General features: G+C 37.9%; 1 protein-coding gene across 3 annotated transcripts in view; it reads right to left on the reverse strand.

The window, feature by feature from the left end:
• Positions 1–2,113: 2,113 nt before the first annotated feature.
• LOC108718984 (E3 ubiquitin-protein ligase HECW1) overlaps positions 2,114–22,828 on the reverse strand; it is a 149,911-nt gene continuing 129,196 nt past the window's right edge. For all 3 annotated transcript variants that reach the window (XM_041566097.1, XM_041566098.1, XM_041566099.1), the window contains 9 exons: positions 21,963–22,083; positions 17,705–17,818; positions 17,179–17,331; positions 12,334–12,432; positions 11,116–11,245; positions 10,177–10,323; positions 6,676–6,790; positions 5,548–5,746; positions 2,114–2,471 (listed from right to left, as the gene is read on the reverse strand). In XM_041566097.1, coding sequence (XP_041422031.1) covers positions 2,360–2,471; positions 5,548–5,746; positions 6,676–6,790; positions 10,177–10,323; positions 11,116–11,245; positions 12,334–12,432; positions 17,179–17,331; positions 17,705–17,818; positions 21,963–22,083 — 1,190 coding nt within the window. In that variant the 3' untranslated portion in view covers positions 2,114–2,359. The remainder of the gene's footprint in view (positions 2,472–5,547; positions 5,747–6,675; positions 6,791–10,176; positions 10,324–11,115; positions 11,246–12,333; positions 12,433–17,178; positions 17,332–17,704; positions 17,819–21,962; positions 22,084–22,828) is intronic.

A 22,828-nucleotide genomic window follows, 5' to 3' on the forward strand; every position in this document is an offset into this window, starting at 1 on the left:
CTGATCTGTTCTTTAACTAATTTATTTGGTCGGAATGGTAAGACTTTGATCTGAATGGTTAAGTGGCAGGTCGGGAGATGGGAAAGTCCGATCGTACATTGATTCGTACGATCGGATCTTTGCGTCTGTGGTGCTTTATCTCCTTATTCAATTCCAGATTATCCCATAGCACCAGATAAAATATCTCTGCGTGTATTGGCAGGGAAAGGGATTCCCTTTCCCTGCTCCATTAATTTGCACTGAAGAATACAGCTTCGGAATCAGGAGATCGACACAAAAATGGGGAAAGCAGGCATTTTGGGTGGATTTACATTCTTCTTTGTGTACTTACACTCAAGTGGAAGCTGTACTTTTCAGTGCAGATAAATGGAGCAGGGGAAGGGAGTGGATCCACCTCTCTCAGCCTGCAGAAAAGAACATAGGCTGAGTGCAGCACAGCCAACCCTCTGTGTGCCCTTGGTCTAACCCCCTCAGTAGCCTTCGTATACCATAATCCACTGCTCTAACCATGTAACTAATCATACAGACTGCCTCTCACATGCAATTACCTTGCAGAAGAGAACTGAGTAAAGCTGTTAATTTTATATTAGCATATTTGGACTTGCAGCCTCACTCTTTCTCCATCTCCTACCATTGAGCACCACCTCTACCCCATGATTCTCCCTTGTATTTGGTCTCTTTTGCCATCATGTTTAATGCCCCTATTTTCCTATTTCCTACTTTTGTAAACATCCTCTTTTGCCTTCACCCCCTCTTTTACAAAGCATATTTTCCCATTTTTGGTTTTCCCCATGAATTATGAGAGATGAAGTTCATAGATTGAGGGTGCTGAGTCAGTGTTTTCTAGGGGCAGATGCTGCCGACTACTGAATCCTGCCCATAAAAGAGAGATTCAAAATCGCAGACAGAGAATAACTGATTTATAGTGAAAAAACTGACTAAAATAAGGTTTGTTTTACATGCCCAAAAGACAGTGATTGTTATATCATTCAATTTATAGCAAAGCATAGAAGAATTATAGCAATTTTTACATTTTGGGTTGACATCCCCTTTAAGAAAAAAAAACAATTTTAGTAGGTTACCTTTTTTATGTAAAAAGAACATGAGAATGCAGTATGAGGGAACAGCTTGCACGAGTGTTCTTTCTCTGCAAATTTACATTTAATTAAATAACCAAGAGCAGTTATATTGCTGATGTGTCAGAGGCATTCTACCTTAGCAGCCACTGAACAGATTGCTTTTTGACTACTGTCTGAGGACCTCAGCATTTTAATAGCAACACACACTTAAGCCATTCATTAAGGATATGGTTCTGCACAATACAAACTGATGATTGTTGTTAGGAAGGATCATTATATTTTAAAATGAGCAATTGTTTACAAATGGCCAGTGAATGATTTGGCGACTGAATTTTGCTTACAAGATAGACACCTGCATTTTAGTTTGACATCAGGGCAAATATGTGACTTTTATAAAATAAGTGAACATATGTACAAGCCAACAAAGGAAATGTGAATTCAGAATGGACTCCACAGGAAGTGAACTTAGAATGGACTCCACAGGAAGTGAACTTAGAATGGGCTCCGCAAGAAGTGAACTGGGGGGGAAGGGAATCCATAAGATTTGGTGAAATTAGAAGGGACTCCACACACCGAGCTTCTCGGTTTAGTAAAAGTTGGAGCTAGTGAGAAAGTGAACGGTCACTAGCTCTATTCTTTCGTCTACACACAATGACATTCTGTTGCAAAGAACACATATTTGTGCTTCCACTGTGATGTGTGAAAACAGATAGACCACCCCTCCCTAAATGTATGAAAATGCGACCTCATTAGAATAATGAATATTAACAAAATTAACATGTTGTTTTCTGAGCTGTCTTGTCACTTTGTTCCAGCTGATTAACATGTTGGTTTTTTGCTCAGAGCCATAGTCATTGGAACACTGTGCACCCAGGTTATGGTACCTTTGGAAAATCCAGACACATGATCACAGATTGTATAATTCCTCTTGCTAAGTGGTCAGAGATATAGAGAAAGGTCATCTTCTCAGAGCTTAAAATGCTGTGTTCTGCTGTTAAATTGGAGGTATGCAAAGATATACAGAACCTTGAGTCCAGTTTGAATTTTTATATTGCATACAACTTTGTAGATTGCTGGAATTTGAAGAAGAAAGCAAAAAGGTAATACCTTGGAGGGAACCAGTTCCCCATGCATGTTCATAATTAGCTTCTAACAGAACCGCAAAAATTGAAATAAAAATGCTGCAATGTGAAAAAACATGACCACAACGACCGCCTGTGTCTGTGGGATAGTAATATGAATTCACCAGTCAGGAAAATTCCAGATGTCCTTGTATTGGCTCATTCAAGTCCAAAGGTGCTTGTCTCCTCCACTGCTATTAACAATTTTTCATTTAACATTGAATAAGATGGATATGGAGGAAGATCCAAGCGATTGAAACATGTGTGTGCCCTGCAAAAGATAAATGACAGCATTTAACAGTTTGCCTATTGTTAGACAATTTTGCAAAACACTGCATTGTTAGGGCATTTCCTCTCATAAATCAGGCTTCTTCCTGTAAATTGTCTTTGATGAACGCTCCACAAAAAAGCAACAAATTAAGGCACAATCATGGTTTTTTAATCACAAATAAACACCTAGATGAATATAAAGGTCTGTTTATTGCATGTTCCCATGTGTGCTCATTCATGTTCATTAAGCACCAGCAGCAGGTCAGATTTCACTGAGCATGTAAAGTGCCACTGACACCTGGAAGAGGCCAAAAGTGAGCAAAAGGATATGCAGCTGTGACAAGTTCAGCCAGTCTCATTGGACTGCTGAACCTCTGAGAAGTTGCAGTAAAACCTTGATATTAAATATATATTTTGCTAGGCTTTAGTTGCCCATTCTTGGGGATATCATTTCTCAACTACAGCAGCTAAAATGTTGGCATATCTCTGTGGAAGCAAAGGCAGGTAAGTGCAGAAGATAAGTTGAAATGATATTAGGATATTAGTAGAGATAATATATATCTCTCTAAATAGCTGTTTATAGTCAAAACATGTATACACTTCAAGACAGAACTCAAAGTAGGTGAAATCTTACTGACTCAAATTAGGAATATATTACGGCTTGCAAAGCAGGATTTTAATAAAAACCCACTACCCAGAATAGAGAGACACTACAGTGAAACCTCAATTTTAAGTATAAGTATGGAACCTGTTATCCAGAATGCTTGAAACTTGGGGGGTTTTCCAGATAAGGGGGTCTTACTAAAATCATTTAAACATTAAATAAACCCAATAAAATAATTTTGCCTCCAAAAATGTTAATTATATCTTAGGTACTAGGTACTGTTTCATTATTACTAGGGATGCACCGAATCCACTACCAAACCAAATCCAAATTTCCATTTTTTACTTCCTTGTTTTGTGACAAAAAGTCAAGCAATTTCCCTCCCCATCCCTAATTTTCATATGCAAATTAGGATTCGGATTCGGTTCGGCCGGGCAGAAGGATTCGGCCGAATCCTGCTGAAAAAGGCAGAATCCTGGCCGAATTCCGAATCCTGGATTCTGTGCATCCATAATTATTACATAGATTTTTTTAAAAAATATATAGTGATTTGATTAAAATGCAGTCTATAGGAGATAGGCTTCCTATATTTCAAAGCTGTCTGGATAACCAATTTCTGTATAACAGATACCTGTACCCTGATTTTAAGTTTTTCCACTTTTTGTGGTCCTGCCAATATATAATACATAATGCATTTCCCTGATTTTACATTTTCCTAGATTTTACACCTTCTGGTCCCCAGAAAAAAATGGGGGTTCTACTGTATTAAAAGTCAATATTATTACTGTATTACAGGTCATTGTTACAAGTAAAGTTTTCCGAGAAAAGACAGCTGATCGTTTAAGAAATGACAAGAATAATTTCCTGTGCTACTTTTCTAAGTTAATGTGAAAATGAATAGATGACATTTCCTGAGGTCCCCAGCATAATGCAATATAGAAATAACAATGCTACACAACTTTCTAAAATAAGGATATGACTAGTTCTTCACTGAGAAATGCCTTAACTCCCTTTTGCTAGAACAGAGTACAGGATTTTCCTAGGGGGATTCCACTTAATAGCACTCCCCAGTAGGACCGGATATACATATTCTTCATTGTATTAAGAGTGAAACTGCAAATAAAGTGAAGTGTCTGTTCACTGCTCCTAACTGCAAAGAAATATTGGGTTAAATACAGGGTCAGACTGGGGGTCTGGGGCCCACCATGACTGATGTTGCAGGGCCCCCCTCGGGGTCCCCTGTAAATGGGTTCCCGTGCTGAGCACATGCGCGCACCTTGTATTTGCCGCGACCTGCAGCAAGAAGACTAGCGCAGGGAAAAGTACTGGGCCGGCGTGGCCCACAGGAACCAGGGGCCCACCAGGTTTTTTCCCCGTGTCCTGCCAGCCCAGTCTGACCCTGGTTAAATAAATACATTAGGACCATGTATTATGTATTTATTAATGATAAGGGGGTTACAGTGGCACTTTGCTAGATTTTGACCTAGGGCAATGCAGATTATGCACTTTAGGGACTTTTGTTATCTGGGTGACCTCACTACATGACAAAATGTTTACCATTTCTATTTCACTGGCGATTGCCTAGGACAGGATCAAGCAATTGATGCTCAGAAATTAGAGGCCCATTTATCAAAGGTCAAATTTCGAATTCATTTCAACTTTTTTTAATTCAAATATACTCACAATTCGACTGGAAGGTTATTTAAGAAACAAATTGAATGTCTAATATCTGATCGAATGGTTCAGACCTGAAAAATTGAATCATATTCAATTCAGATTTTCTCCTGAAAAAAAAACTTGAATGTCAGGAAGGCTATTAATATCTCCAAATGGCTCAAAAGACCTCTGCCATTGACTTATAAATGAGTTCGGCCGGTATTCGAATTAGGACTGTTTCCATGGTCAAATTGTGATAAATGTCACTCGAGATTTAAATGTGTGTTAATTTTGACACTCGAAAATTCTAATTCTATTCGACCCTTGATAAATCTGCCCCTCAAAAGCGGGTCCAAGGGATTGCAATTGAAATGAATGGGGCCCCTTTGCCCTACTGGTCTCGTGCAGTTAAAACAGCGAAAATAAGCAAATTATTGGATGTTATGGGTCAGGGATCCCCAACCTTTTGAAGCCGTGAGCAACATTCAGAAGTAAAAGGAGTTGGGGAGCAACGCTAGCATTAAAAATGTTCTTGGGGTGCCATATAAGTGCTGTGATTGGCCATATGGGAGCCCCTATGTGGATTGACAACCTACATTGAGGCTCTCTGGTTTTTATACAACCAAAACTTGCCTCCAAGCCTGGAATTCAAAAATAAGCTCCTGCTTTGAGGCCACTGGGAGCAACATCCAAGGGGTTGGAGAGCAACATGTAGCTCATGACCTACTGGTTGGGGATCACTGGGTTACAGTGATGAGGAAAAAATGCCCCATGGTGATACATAATCTACAGGTAATAACATTTATGTTTATGATACCTTGGAAGTGATGTTATTTTCCCCCACTTTTCTATGCAGAATCTCCTCAGCCCGTTGCTCCCTCGCAGAGCTGCAAACCCTTCATATGGCACACTAGATGTCCCAGTGACAAACTGCAAGAGTCGTAATCTTTGTTCATTGTTGAACCTTTCCACTGCTGCCCAGAACCACCGGATGACAATATGGCCATCGTGATATCCTGAAATCAAAAAAGAGTCAGCAGGTGTTGTTCAAAAGAGAATAAATAAAGTGGAGAGAAAATGTTGCAAAATGTAGCCATACAGCCTTTATGAATGCATAGATTGCACTTTTACTAAAGCAGGGCAATCTGTAGATATTCCCAGTCCCTTTAAACCCAAATCCCGCATGGACTCCATTGAATAAATGTATTCTATAATTCATATCATAATGCATGGATTCATTAATGAGATACTAAACACATTTTTCTTAGCCGGTCAGTTGGTATCAAGTCAGTATCAGAATTCAATTCAATGTATGTTGTGAAGTGCAATAAACTACAAATTTTAGCCTCAATTAAACACCTACATGCCTCCATCTGTGGCTGAACTAAAACTAGAAGTTAAGGATAAGGACCGTGAAACTGACTTGCCACTGTGACAAATAAGAACTCAATTTATAAAATTGATTAGATTAAATGAATTCCTATAGTAAGCAGAGGCAAAACAGCAGGGCCACCTGCCAAAAAAAAAATCTGGAGGGGCAAGCTTGGTTCACATTACCTCTTCTGGCCTCTCCTGATTCTGCTGGTTGTGCCTCCCCTACCCTGCCGCATTCTCGCGAGGGTGCGCAAGCCAATTAAAAGGAGAACAGTGGCAGGGAGGAGGGATTTTAATACTATAGAAGAAACTGACCACAGGGTCTGCTTCCTCTATAGTTATACCACCGATAGTAAGGAAACCAAATCTGCCATTCTACACCCAGCAGGTATTAATACTCAGTAAAACATTACCTCCATTAACCTGTCTTCCACTTCTTTCCCCATACTAGTTCTGTAATAATCTGTTACTTTAATGTACATTTTATTTGTCTATGTACATATACTGATTTCTTAGGTGTGCTTACGTATTCTGCTGACAAAAAAATAATTTCAAAAACCAAAAACCTTACCTCCTCGGTACTCTGTGTTATTGCGCCAGTCATTGAGGTCTATCTCAGCAGTTCCTGCAATTACCAGCTCAAGTTCTCTTGCATCATATACAGATACAAGCCTTGAATCTACAACCTGGAACAAAAACAGGTAAAATGTTGAAAGAACTTTTTGATTCATTTTGTATTGAGAAGCTTTTTGCTCCTGATGAAGACCACTGCAGTGGTCGTGTCACTAAAGGCTAATTAGCTAAAGGCTAATTCAAGTCTTTGTGTTGTATGTAGGGTTGCCACCTGGCCAGTATTTTACTGAATAATTGGCTATTAGCACAATGATGAAATTACTACTGCTTCAGCTCACTACCAATATCTACGCATCATTGAGCATTATATAATTCATTGAAGTCCAAAGCACCACTAAACTCGGGTTAACAGATCACTTGAAAATTCAGGGACACATCTAATAAATGCAAATCTCACTGAAATAAAACTGCAATCAGTTCAGTCCTTTTAGATAAATATTCTAGACGTGTGCCTGAATTTTCAAATAACACAGCGATTTTTTACAAGATCATTCCTTTAAACCATCCATATCTAGAAGTAGCCAGTTATATGGAGCTGAATCATCTTTGAGCGTGGGCATTCAACGGATTTGGCATTCAGACAGAGAAGGGATGGCAGGCAGAAGAGGTATGGGCCCAGTTTGCCTCCCCCCGCCTTCTGTTGCACCCTAGGCACCTGCCTCTTCCACATACCTCTAGTTCAAGCCCTGACGTTAGATAGCCAACTACCTCAACTGTTTGGTCTGATTGGCCATTGGCTGATAGGATATAGAGCATACAAAAGGCCACACGAGATATGGCTGGGCAACGCACACAAATGATAGGAACAGTAGGAAGTGAAGAGGATCTGGGGTTCATCTGCCAATGCACCATGAACTGGAACAACAATTTCTAACCTGCCACCTCCGGAACCAACTCATATCAATAATATGTGGATATTGGTCAGGATTGGCAGGGTATCATACAGGTACCATGTTTACCAATAATTGTATAGAGCTTTGATTCATATAATATTATTCTTATGTTTTTGCTCATGAGGAGACGCAACTGAATGATGTAAAAAAGAGCTCCTGTAAAAATTTACAGTGCAGTTAATAAGAGCTACATAAGATGTGGAAAAATGTTGCTTTGAACTGACAAACTGTTTAATGCTAAATGCTAGTTATATACAGTATATATGGTAGGCAGACATACAATTTACATTTTAGCAATCTGTTATTGAAGGTAAATTTGGGGAAATCACTTGATTTTCTAGAGGGGAATTCCACTGTTGCAATGTACCATACAGTATGTTTATATTCTCTGTATGTGTAAGCAAATGAACTATACAACAGCGTTAGTCTTTCCCTGAGAAGAAAAACTGCTAGAAATGCCCATGCTATGGATGTATTTTTATAGTAATCAGTGTATTGCATATTCAATGACTGCAGGGGAATGGGAATGCCCCTCCTTCAGGACTTGCCCATATAGAGCTGGATAAATTAATATCTTTAGAATTATGTTTTATCATTGTTTATGTGCAGAAAATGAGTTTTGTGTGCTAAGGAAATGTGCCTTTGATCTATTACTGGAGTTGCCTTTTTCTAGTATTCCAGCACCTCCTCATGGTTACAGTGTGCAGCTTCAGGTGCACATTGATTTCTCCAGCATATAATATACCACGGTAGTACACATTCCTAGAGTGGCATGGAAAAAGTTGCAACATGCTCTTTATTGAGAGGTGGGTACCATCTGGGCATCTCCAGGAACAACCCATAAGTTGCTAATCATTCATTCAGGCCTCGGATGATGCCAAGTGGTAAGGTTAGTGAACAAACTCACTGCTAAAATCTACCACTGCTGTCCCCACTGGAATCATAATCTATTCTCAATTCCTAAATTACTGCACAGTCATTTCATTAGTTTCATTTTCTGCACACATTGTGCTTGTCACATATAAGATAAATATTCACGTGACTGTCTTTTTCCAAAGTGGAAGTCTCTGGGGAACTACAGGATGACACTGTCATGGGGCTGACTTTACATTCTGGCTCATATAACCTCCTTGTGGCAGAAGTAGTAGCACTACCAAAACAATATGGGACTATTGCTTTCATTAGGAGGACTACAGAGGTTACATTGGTTGATCCTTGGGTACATGCAAGTCTGAAAGCTGAAAGATGGGAGCTATCTGTATATTAGGTTTCCAGATAAGTGCCCTCATGCAACCACATATACGTACATGCAGCACCTAGGGCAGGGATCACCAACCTTTTGAACCTGTGAGCAATATTCAGAAGTAAAAGGAGTTGGGGAGCAACACTAGCATGAAAAATGTTCTTGGGGTGCCAAATAAGGGCTGTGATTGGCCATTTAGTAGCCCCTATGTGGATTATCAACCTACATTGAGGCTCTGTTTGGCATTGTACCTGGTTTTTATACAACCAAAACTTGCCTCCAAGCCAGGAATTCAAAAATAATTATCTGCTTTGAGGCCACTGGGAGCAACATCTAAGGGGTTGGAGAGCAACATGTTGCTCACGAGCTACTGGTTGGGGATCACTGACCTAGGGCATGATATATCAGATATGTTTAGAGGAAAATGTGTAAATGAATGTAAATTATCAGTAGGCACATCATAGGATCTCCTGACATTAGACAAACGGGTCTCAGGGCTACAAGCACACATAGAAAGCTACTTTAAACATTTACTTGCTAGCTGTTTTCATACAAATGTTTTGTGTATGAAGAGGTGTAAAAAGAGTTCACAAATTCTTCTTTGTAGAAGAACAAAATGTTATAGCAAGGCACTCTCATAGGTCTCACGTTGATCAGACTGATAGTAAGTAAAAATGTGAAAATTGTTTTTATATAAACATCTCATGACTAACGGGTTTCGTGTCACTAGGACACTGAGTCATAGAACATTTTGTCCTTCTACATACGGATTGTCTGCTCCCTTGGGCCACCTATTCAACTTGGTGAGTTACTCCATTGGTGAAGTTTTTAAGGTTAAATACATTTGGTTTGCAATATTACCAATTATACTTTGCCATTGTCTTTCTTTACATTAACCCCAGTACTGCAACTTCACTGATTATAGTCCTGGCACAGTAAACTATCTTGCAGGAAGGCTCATTTTAAAACAGTCACAATGCTGAGCATGCATTACTATCCAGTATCCAGAAAAATACACATATCCACACGTTTGCAACTTTCATCCATTTCCAATGTGCCCTTTAAGCCACCTCTGAGGCCTTGCAAATAAGAGCACCTATGCAAGGGAACCCTGGAATTATTGTCTGCATGGACTTGGAGTTTATTCCAGGGTTCCCTCGAGCTGGCTGAGTTGTGAGTGTCTGCAAATACAATAGAATTCTAAGAAGCACTAATGCATTGTGGGTAAAACATGATGATCTACATCAGAATTTTGAACTTTGCTCATAACGAGCCTTCTGATCTTTTTTAATTTCCAACTTACCTCATAAAATCCCCGTACAAGGGCTTCTGTCTGCTGTACGACTCCTCGTTCCACTCGCCATTTTACCATTTTCTCAATATATTCTTTCTTATTCTTTTCTGAAACCTGAATATTTGCGCCCCCAGACTTCAGCTCCCTTTCAGTGACCTGAAAAGAAACAGCAGTTAAACCAAAAAGATACATATTAGAGGTTATAGGATCCCTTATCCGGAAACCCGATATCCAGAAAGCTCCTAATTACGGAATGGCTGTCTCCCATAGACTCCATTATATCCAAATAATCCAAATTTTTAAAAATAATTTCCTTTTTCTCTGTAATAATAAAACAGTAGCTTGTACTTGATCCCAACTAAGATATAATTAATCCTTATTGGAAGCAAAAGCAGCGTATTGGGTTTATTTAATGTTTAAATGAATTTCTAGTAGACTTAAGGCATGAAGACAGCACTGCCAAATTACGGAAAGATCCGCTATCCGGAAAAACCCAGGTCCCGAGCATTCTGGATAACAGGTGCCATACCTGTATAACTTTTTTTGTTATGGTTAATTATATTTTGTGTTCTAATGTTGATGTTCTCTTTTTTGCTGTCTAAGAATTTTGACCAAAATAATGCTGACTTTTGTTGCTGTAAAGATGCACCAAATCAGTTTGGGATTCATCTGAATCCGAGCCTTTGTCAGCAGGATTCAGATGAATCCAATCGCCAGGCTGAATTGAATTTGAACCCTAAAAAGAGCGTTGTCTTTTATTGTGAGCAGTACAGAAGAGTGACTAGTGCAAGGGAAGCATGTTTGTGTAAGACAGATGTAGCATCTCATAAACAGAATGTGTCATATTAATGTAGAGATTATTTGCATTCATAGCTCTAAAAAAATTTGTGAAAAAGGGTATATAAATCCAATTTGGGTAAATATTTCCTGAAAAATGTATTACTGTACCTGTCCAAACACCTCCTCATTGACAGTGAATGTCAGATCCAGGATTTCAGTTATGTCATTGTCCTTCATCCACTGTAAACTCTGATGAAATTCTTCATCTAGGTATTCAAGGTCACTGAGGTCACAGGGACTGAAAGGTGAACAAATACATAGCTAAAATATTTTTCCCAATTGCAAATTACTAATGTTTTCTGGATTTGGAGGTCTTTCCTGGTCACAACCGATGTGCGTCTCACCTTTTAGTGACTAGTGTATTCATTCAGCCTTCATAAGTATTTCCATTTACAGACATACAACCACCCATTTATAATATATGCATTTAAGCAGGAGAATAGTAAATGCAAATTAGTTGTTATGGTTATAAAATCTGGTGAAAGTTTTTCACTTTATATGACATTATGATATACTGAAGGGGAACTATTGCAAATGAATATTTAAATAGGCTTCATCATTTTGAAATAAGAAACTTCCTAAATATAATCAATTAAAAAGTCTGTTCCATTTCTGAAATAGTCACGTTTATTCCTTTCTGAGCAGGAGTTGGGTATCAGGCTTTCAGTTTGGGGAAGCTCCCTTTCCTAGCCCATGTATTAGAGCCAACTCAAATTACTGATTCCAGTACAAACAAAATCTAACAAGATAACTGGCTTTGGCAAAAATACTGCATGTAGTGAGACAGGATTTCTGGTAATTTTTAAAAACTGAGTAGTCCCCCTAAAAAATATATTGAATCTACCTATCATTCTGAATCAGAATCCCAACTCCTCCATTAAGGAAGAATGAAGAGAGACACATGCTGAGAGTGGGAGCGAGTGAAGAGCAACTTAATTATTTCAGAAACAGGTCAGCATTTCTTATTTCTGTATGATGAAGCTTATATTCAATTTTCATTTTCACAATAGTTCCCCTTTAAGGCCACTGACTAGATGTCAGATAGTAAATAATAGTGTAGACCCCGCTTCATAGGGATATGATCTCATAAAGTTTTTTTTTTGTTTTTGGTACCCTCATCCCACAAAAACAGTTTTATTAAAATAGAGTTATGTAAATTATAAAGTAAAAAAAATATCTTGAAAAGCATGATAGCCTTTACTTAAAGGTCTATATAGCTGATAATTTGGAATCAGTAAAATAATTCTGTGAGTTTAAAAGCATAAATGGTGTATTGAATGAATGAATTTGCATTTCAGATATGCAAGTTATTCTCCATATACTTACAGCCGTAGAAGGGCCTTATAAAAAGGTCTTGTAAAGAAGGCATCCAGCAGATACTGATGTATAAGAGCAAGTCCGAGGATTCTCCCACTAAATCGGAACCTAAAGGTCACAGGTACCATTAATTATGAATAAGAAAGTATGTAGTCATATGCTTTATATTATATAATTTACATAAACTGAAAAATACAGTATCTGACAGAAATCTGCACAAAAAGTGCAAGCTCTTTTGGGCAAGGCCCTCATTACCCCTTAGTCAGTTTCTGCTTTTTTACATAAATCTGTATGTTCAGTGTATATATACATATAATACACAAAAGCCATGAATATCCTGTAAATTATATCCTTATAAACGGTGAGTTCTGATGTCATCAGTTATAAACGGTGAGTTCTGATGTCATTTCTGTCACATGACTCATTGAAATTTGTGTATTATAATAAATAAAGTACCCCCAGTTGTAAAATATGAGGATATTAGAAGTTACCTCGGAGTTCCATGACCTGTATAAAAACACTCGGCCTTCAGCCTCGTGTTTTTATATGGTCATGAAACTCCTCGGTAACTTATAATATCCCTATATTTTACAAAAGGGGGTACTTTATTCACTATTTATTATACATTGCTGCAAAACATGTTGGCACTTTATAAATACATGATAACAATAATAATAAGGGCTAATTTTTCACTGAGAAACAAGGTGCAACTTCCAAAAAAAAAGTGACGAATTTGCATGTTTTTGCCAACCCTGCTTCCTGCAGTTAACAGGTGCAACACGACGCTCTTTGAAAGGAGCCATAGGGCAGGAAGTAAGTACTGGGCTCCTTTGTGGGCTGTCCCGGCTAGTTCTCTCTAACTGGCGCATCATTCAGTTGGGGCAGGAGGACTAATGCAGGCAGTGCTGTACTCATGGGACAGACTCTGGTCTTTGCAGTCAGTGGGGCACATTTACTTCTCTTCACCTAATTTCACCACAGTTCGCCTCCCTTCACCAGGTGTATTTTCACAACACATCTCCATATTTACTAAAAATCACGATAAAAAAAGTTCACTTTTTCAAGAGAATTGTGGTAAATCTTCGCCTGGCCGAAATTCTCTAGTGAAAATTCGCCAGTATATTTCAGCCTACAATAGTAGTGACGAATTTTCACTAGAGAATTTTCGCCATGGAGAAAAGTAGGATGGAAAGGAAAATGTTGATTGCTATTTAAAAGTGGCTGCGCTATCTTTATAATGGGAGTTCCCCAGCCTGAACCTGGTGGCATACACTTTAGCGAAAAGCATAGCGTTCGCACATTGATAAATTACTGAATTTTCGCTGGCGGAACAGTGTGAAAGTTCTCTAGCGCTGAGGTTTTTCACTTGTGAATTTTCCTCTTCGGCATTTAGTAAATAGGTGATGTTGTGGCAAATAGTTTTTTTTGGCACTAATTTACACCAATTTATTTGCACTTTGCACCTTTCCCTGCACTATGCTAATGAGGCTTAGAGTTGGTTATATAAGTAAACAATGTAAAGCAGTGAATGTAAAACAGTGAATAATAATATGCATGACCAGGCAGTATATATGCTTATACCATCTTAAAGGCCGATATGGGTCCTTTAGACAGATTCGACAGCTTATCTGCCTGTGTGTGGGGGGCTCCCGACGGGTCCTCCCGATCAATATCAGGCCAAAAATCAGGCAGATATCAATCGGTCAAGCTTGATTTTTTTCTGCGATCCAGGACCGCATCGGCTAGTTGATGTGGTTCTGCAACCCACCGGCGCCCATTCGCAGCATTGTAATCCGATCATTCGGCCGAACGTTCGGATTCAACTGATATCGCCCAGCCATTAGTGGGCATATCGGGTTAAGATCCACTCATTTGGCAACCTCACCAAATGAGTGGATCTAATAGTGTATGGCCACCTTTAGTGTTTGAGTATAAGCCATTGATTTTCAAATTGATATTTGGTACCCAACAAGCTAATTGTTTCCTGTCAATTAATATCTAAAAACATTTTTTGTCACTTGCATGTGAAGAAATGAGCAGTAACATTTCCCAATAACTGTATTTTGATTTATATAAGAAGGTGAACTTTTCAAGGATCTTGTAGGACAAATGAAGCACCAGCATTAGACTTGAAATTAAGTAGGGTATGTGTAGGACTAATCTGCCAGCCAAAATGTATTGGTGATCCAAGTCTCCTAATAGGTTCCCCAGGTGCAATGAAGGATAATTTTCAGCAGAGGGGGCAAGAGGTAAGTCTTGTCTGACGATTGAAGCTTTTCCTGCACCTACATTGACCTTCCCTTGGTTTCTCATGCATATAAGGTTCCCCAAATCTTCAAATGCTAATGACATTTTCATTTTTGCTCAACCCCATCACCAGACATCCAGAGAGCAGACCTATCAGCAAGAGAGAATTTCTAGTAAAGGATAAAAGTAGAGCATAGACCACAACAGAGGTGGTAGAGACCATTAGATCGTGTTTTAAGCACTTCTTTGCTCTGGCTGTGGCCTGCACCTCACATTGGATAAAAAAAATTCACTGTACAGTCCACAGAATGAGGTAGTGCAGACCAGCCTGGTCCTTACCATTTGCAATAAGGTAGAGCATCATTTGCCACAAAATCACACACCTACATGGGTCCAGCCCCTCATGCTGAATGCAGGTAGCATTGTATTCACGGGGGTATCCACTTTGGAGCACAAAACCAGTACTTTGGCAAAGTACAAAAATTACAGATTGTGGCACACTGACTTTGGTTAAGTAAATGACCACTAACGAGTATGTACATTGCCACTCATACCATCAAGAGGGCAAGGCTTAAATTTAAGCAAAAAGTTGGAATAGCAGTCAGGCTATGTGAATTCTGTTGGTATATACTAGCACAAACCTCCAGTGTTTTAAAAACAATAGTCCCTCTCACCTCAACTTGTGCACACCAGTGACACAGAGTTGGGCTCTGCATTTAACTTCAGTGAAAGGGAGTTAATGGCTGCTTTAATTTGTGAAAACATATGGTAACAAGTTCTATCCATGAATGGGAACTTTTAAATGGTTGTCTGTGAGCTCTGCACGTGGAAAGCTGCTAATATTTAACTAAAAGTCACAGAATAGGCATAAAGCGCTTAAGCTGTGTTTTGTGAAGTTAATGAGCCAATCTGGCTTTCCAGATGTTAAGGAGAGGTTTAGTACAGAGATCGAATGACTAACCACAATGTCACTTTATGATGCTTGACTTAATGTCCATTTACTGGAGATGCTTAGAGAACAAGCAACGTTGAAATGGCACCATTAATCTAGTGAGCGTTTTCTTTGACAAACGAGCATATAGTGACATGTCGACTTCATAAGTGGTTATTATGGGTTTTAAGGGATTGGTGGGACGGAGAACAAGTCAATGCTTTGCAGCTGATGTGACAAATAATAAACTCATTGTACACCTCTTGCAGCTGTTTCTATGGCAAGAATGTGAAAGCAGGCAGCTGTTGATCAAATGGAGAACCTGTTGCAGTACACTTGCTTGTGAGTTAGGACAGAGTGTTGGGATGATTTATAAATGTTTACTCAAATCTTAATTAGCTACAATCCACTGTTTGGGTAAAACACTAGAACCTTTTCTGTATACAGGAAATTATATATATTTGCACTTCTAAAAAATTTACAGACGTACGGATACCTAGGGGAATAGTATTGAATAGTCTTCTGAAACAGGGTTAGAAAACACTGTAATCTTTTATATATAATATAATCTGTATTTGTGTGGCAGCAAATGTGAAACTATTTACCTTATTTGCTATTTATGTTAAAGGGGTTGTTCACCTTTATATTAACTTTTAGTATCGTGTAGAGAGTGATATTCTGAGACAATTTTCATATTCTATTATTTGTGGTTATTGAGTTATTTAGCTTTCCCGTTTGCAACTTCAGCAAACTGGTTGCTAAGGTCCAAATTACCCTATCAACCATGCACTGTTTGGAACAAGAGACTGGCATATGAATAGGAGAGGGCCTAAATAGAAAGATAAGTAATCCAAAGTAGCAATAACTATAACTAACAATAACTTTATCAAAATATAAAAAATGTCCGACCAAACTAGAATCTACGATTGGACCTTATTTATCATTGAAAAAAACTCAATAAAATTGGTTCAGAAAAATACTAGGAAAAAATTGGGGTTTTTGCGAAAAAAATCCCCAAATTTTACGGCTTTTAGGCCCAAAATGCTAAATTTTTTTTGGAAATTGCTCGAAACCCCTGATTATTTTTATTTTTGGCCGAAACTCAGCACAGACCATGATATATTCAAATTTGAAATGGGACCTTTGCCATTGACTTCGACAGGACCCCGACAGCTTGGAGATCGGATTCTGACTTTTAGCAGCCTCGGGGGTATAATAAATCACGAAAAAGTTTATTTTTCTACAGGTTTTTGGCATTCGGACTTTAATAAATAACCCCCGAAATGTGTAGCCTTACAGAGCTTTTGTTTTTTAGATGGGGACAGTGACTCCCATTTAAAAGCTGGAAAGAGTCAGAAGAAAAAGGCAAATAATTCAAAAACTATACAGAATAAAAAATGAAGGCCAATTAAAAAATTGCTTAGAATTAACTATTCTGTAATATACTTAAAGTTAACTTAAAGGTGAACCATTCCTTTAAGGTAAAAAAATACTTTTGTGACTATTATGCTGTAGTATCAATCCGTAACCAACTGTTAATCATGCCATATCTGATAATCCAAAATGTATTTATAATGGTATATTGAGTCCCGTTATTTACACAGCAAATATAATTATATACATTTATGATGTTATAATTTTACACTCCCACAGTCCCAGTCCCATACAATACTTGCCATTCTAAGTGGTTCTCAACAAAAGCTGACATGGGGCTGATTTGTACAGTATATGTATCATTTGCTGAATACTCAAATAGCCCATAGTAGGGATTGAAGAGCTCCTGAGAAAGAAGAAAGAAGAATTCTCTAGATGGACCACTGTAATCCAGGCTATAAAGAAAAGAGAACAAATACAATTGTTGTTGAATAATGTTGCTTTATGAATAGTAAATATCATACAGAAATCCAGTCAAATAGCCAGTTCATACTAGCAAGCCATTTCAATGCAAGTAGGGGTCATTTAAAAAAGTGCATTTTTTTTGCACTTTGCACACTGCATATAATTAAAATAACACAGTGCTACTTAAAATACACTTATATTTTTCATCAGTTGTCAGAGGTGTCAGATTAAAAAAAAACCAGTGTGTGTGTGTGTATATATATATATATATATATATATATATATATATATATATATATATATATATATATATATATATATATATATATATATATATATATATATATATAGCTATTTATTTACCCTTCCTCTCCAACAAATGTGATATACAACTTATTCCTCTGGAGCTCTTTGCGGGAATAAGCCATTACTTGGTTGAAGGTGCCTTCCAGTAGATGATCCCTACGTATGATGAGTCTATCAAACAGGAAAGAAAGACATGTATACTGTAAGACATTTATACATAAAGGCAGGCACATGTATGGGATCTGTTATAAGGAAACTTGTTATTCAGAATGTTCTGAATTACAGGAAGGCCATCCCCCAAATACTCCATTTTAATCAAATGGGGATCAGTTCAAATAAATCAATGCTTTTCATTCTCCAAAAATTCAGTATTAGCTATCCCAGTCCAGCCAAAAAATAAAAATAATTGAAGGCAAACTAATTGGATCCAGACAAAATTGACCATAGTGTGTATGAATGTGATAGTTCACTTTGCGAACATTTATTTGCATTTCAAACAGTTTTTTTACATTCCACCATTAGAGTGCAAGCTCTACTGCGGCAGGTAATAATGTAAATAAGGTACGTTGGATTGGACTGGGTTTTTTTTGTAAGTTTTGCAGCATTGTAAGAAAGAGCAGTGGGCACAAAATAACTTTATAATCTTTTCCTAGTATGTGGAAACCCAATATACAGAAAACTTCGATTTATGGGAAGGCAGGGTTTCACTACTTTACATTACAAAAGATTTAACTGTAGTTAAAACAGATTTTTTTTTGGAGGGGGGGATATACTTTCCTTAATGCTATTAGTAAGAAATTAAAGATTATTTAAATTATGTATGCTGATGAATGAAGAGCAAACAGGCACAATTGCTGTATTGTATTGCCTCCTTAAGGTGGCCATACATGGGCCGATAAAAGCTGCCGACAGACCCGACGGGCTTCCCCGATCGAGATAAGACCTCGATCCGATGGGACTAAAAATCCCGTCGGATCGCGGCCGCATCTGTTCGTTGATGCGGTCCCACGATCCGACCGCCTGTTCGCGTTCGCTAGGATCAGCCCGATATTGCCCACCTCAAGGTGGGCATATTGGAGGGAGATCCGCTCGTTTGGCGACATCGCCAAACGAGCGGATCTCTCCATGTATGGGCACCTTTACTTATTACCCTCTGCTTATTTAGTTGAAAGAGGTGCTTATATTGGTAATTATTGGCTGATGACATTACATACAATGAAATACTGTGTATCATTCACAGCACATTTTATATACTTCTATACTGGTAGCAACTTCAGCTGTAAAGGTGTTTTAAAAGGCTGTTCACCTTTCAACACAAATGAATGCTTTTTTGTCAATTACTTTCTATTTTGTTTTTCTAATATTGAAGTTTTAGAGCAAGGCCAGACAAAGCGTTTTTACGTTGCATCTTTAAAAAACCTCAGTCGGGCATAAATACGCATAAACTGCACTACCACTGAAACTAATGGAAAACACAAAATGGCAATTCTTACAGGGCGCTTGCAAATCTGCCACTGGGCACCAGTATTGGCGTTTTTCAACATAAACACCAATACGTCAAGAAACGACCAAATCAATAGACTCTATAAGGCAAATTCACCGAAGCGCCTAACGCTAGCATGAATTCGATAGCATTGGGCGTTTTCATAACTTCACAAATTCACTAACGGACGCTGGCGTAACTTCGCTAGTGTTACTTCGCACCCTTACACCTGGCGAATTAGCGCAACGGACATAACTACGCAAATTCACTAATGCACGCATTGTTCTGAACGCTACCTTTTACGCATGACTTCCTTTGCCACCTCAGACCAGGCGAAGCGCAATAGAGTAGATAGGGATTGCTTCAAAAAAAGTTTAAATTTTTTTCCCAAAAAAGCTGGCGTTTTTTCTTTATTATGGGTGATAGGCTGAAAACGATCGAAAAAAATTTTGGGGCTCCCCTCCTTCCTCCCTACATTTCCTAACTCATGGCAACTTAACTTTACAGTGGGCACAATCCCTGAAGTTTCATTAAAGGCAGCTGATATAATTGTTGCTAATATTCCACAGATGCTGCTGAGAAATGTATCAACTAATGTAGCAAAATGCAACAGTTCAGATATTGCACCTGGATTACTGAGCTGACAGATTGAAACACCAGAGACAGGAATTTTAAACTTCAATTTTGGAATAACTGGAAACAATAAAAAATGGAAAGCACTTGTTGAACCCTTTGATCTAGAGTACAAATTATATTTTTCACTGTGAATTTGCTGAAGCTATTCTTTGCAATCCAAGATATATTGTGTTGGGGAGAGACGGTGTTAATTCCACTATTGGCTCAGGAAACCCGATTAGCTGTAATCTATGTCTGGGGAATGAATCTCAGGGAATATTTTGTGTAATCTCTTGGAGCATGCTTAAGGAAGCCCGATACACTGTTAGACAGTACCCGCAGTGTGAGTTAACGCCCAAGAAAACTTGCTTTGTGTTTTGCCAAGGCACCAGAAATATTACATGTACCATATACTATATATATACATTTAATATACATTCTCTCAACATTACACAGTCTGCTACTCTTCTCTACCGTCTCTATAACCCTCTCTGATCCCTCCACCTTCTTCGTCTGTATAACACTTCTCCATCTCTTCTCTACTTCTCTCCCAGCAATATTCTCTCTTCTTTTATCTTCTATATGATCTATTAACTTGTGCTTTTTAACCTCTCCATTTTATTTGCATGCAGAAGTGGGGAGGAGCAAAAGAAAGCTCTGGTATTACAATAAAAATGGTCTGGGATTCAAAACTCTTGCATGGCCCCCTTGCTATTTCACAGAAATAAATAATTGGAGGGATGGTACTTTTCTATCTTAAAAGTGGTTTCCATGAGTACTTTGTCTGCCTGTTTATGTTGATTGCTGAGGTGAACTGAGCCATCAAGCACCTTACATTGCAAAGACCTGACATGGGGGCCTTATTTATCAAAGTCCGAATTTTTCTGATTATTTAAAATCTAAAAAGTCTGCCCAAACTAGAATGCATGATTGGACCTTATTTCTTAAAAAAAAAATCAAGATTTATTTGGATCGGGTAAAAACACTTCAAAATCGTGCGAAAATTCGATTCGAGTTTTTCCTGTATCAATTGATTTTTTTGGGCTTCTTCCCGAAAAGCATCAGAATAGTCGGATTTTTGGGCTAATTCCAGCTCAGACCACAGAAACTTCCAAATAGTACTTATATACAACCTCGGTAGGTCATAGATGCCGGATTTTCAGATTCTGACTTTTTGCAGCAAAAGTTCTAGTTTTTTATAGTCAAAAAAACTTGAATTTTTTTTGAGTTTTTGGCATTTGGACTTTGATAAATAACCCCCTTAAAATATGATTTTTTAAAAAATATTTTTCTGCTAGCCCCACAAGTTCCTGTTTTCTGTTGTACTTCAAGTTAGGTTTGTTTGTAATGAAAACATTAGAAAATGCAGCAAAAGGCAGTGAAGTGAATAAACAAAATGTCAGCGTGACCCAGTGTAACACGTGAAACAACAGTAAAAAAATGTATTTTACCTATTTGGCCAAGATGAACAGAATCAATAATGTTTTACTAAGTATAATTTTCCAGAAGAAATTAGTGTCGTGTGGGTGAATGTTTATTGAGCTTTAAGCAGTTCAAAGGGTACTGCGAGGAGACTTATTACACATCAGAGATCCATTCATAAAGCTGGTAAGTACTCCTGGGAGAATAGCACCAGTAAAAACCAGCTGGATGAGCATGAAGTGGATATTACTGTAACCATATGACATAGGAATCCTATCTGTAAAACTTCTTAACAGGTTTGTTTATCTTGTATACAAAATGCACTGCAAATTATATCTTTTTAAAAAATCTACCTATATATATATATATATATATATATATATATATATATATATATACAGCTCTTTTCTTGAGTACCATTTAAATGAGTCTGTGCATATTCAAACTCTATGTAAAACATTGTGAAACCTGTATAGTCAAAACATGTCTGAAAATACACAATGGAGAATTGGGTTTTCAAACCAACTGCTTAGTCATGCTCTGGCAGCTTTTTAAAGTTAATAACTTAATATGTTCTTACTTTCATGTTTTATTAGTATAATTCCACGGATCGATTGATATAATTATATTGCTTCAATAAAACATTTTAACCAGTTAATTGATATGGTATATTTGCAGGATTAACCGGCTGCAATACACAACAATCTGGGTTATAACCAAGTAGTTATTATAACAGGATTACAATACGATTGCTGTGATTATCTGATTTAAGTACAATATATAATTATCACTTACTTAATTTTTCCTGGGCCTTGGCCATACCCTTTGGCTTCAAGTTTTCTGTAAAAGTTCCTTAACTTGGCTTCAAAATCTCTCCTGTATGGGGAGGGTGCCCTTGCACTGGCACGCTGTAACCCTGAAAAAGCAACGCAAGGCAATTACTGTACAATGCACTCTATCTAGCCTTGAAAAAGCAGAGCAATATAGTTACAAAGCAAAAAATGGATTAGAAAATATAAAATAAGTAGGTACACTCTATGACCATCCATATAACTTACATCATTTTCTTACTTTCACATTGTGTAAATATGTACATTTATATACATGAATCCTAAGGCACAAGGGAAATGTTGCTGAATACACATACAGTGGAATTTCACAGTACTAACAGGGAATAGTAAGTTCACTGACCTTATATACAGAATAACAACAGCTGGACTTTGCCAAGCTATTTTTGAACATTTAGGGGCACATTTATCAAGGGTCGAATAGAGGGTTAATTAACCCTCGAATTCGACCCTCGAAGTTAAATCCTTCAAATTCGAATATCGAATTCGAAGGATTTAGCGCAAATACTGATCGATCGAAGTAAAAATCGTTCGATCAAACGATAAAATCCTTGAATCGAACGATTAGAATGATTTTAATCGATCGATCGAAGGATTTTTCTTCGATCAAAAAAAGTGATGCTGAAGGTCCCCAAAGGGTAACATTGTACCTCGGTAGGTTTAAACTGCCGAAGTATGTAGTCGAAGTTTTTTTTAAAGAGACAGTACTTCGACTATCGAATGGTCGAATAGTCAAACGATTTTTAGTTTGAGTCGAAGGCGAAGTCGAAGGTCGAAGTAGCCTATTCGATGGTCAAAGTACCCATAAAAAAA

This window comes from Xenopus laevis, chromosome 6L (genome assembly GCF_017654675.1).
Source record: "Xenopus laevis strain J_2021 chromosome 6L, Xenopus_laevis_v10.1, whole genome shotgun sequence".
NCBI lineage: Eukaryota > Metazoa > Chordata > Amphibia > Anura > Pipidae > Xenopus > Xenopus laevis.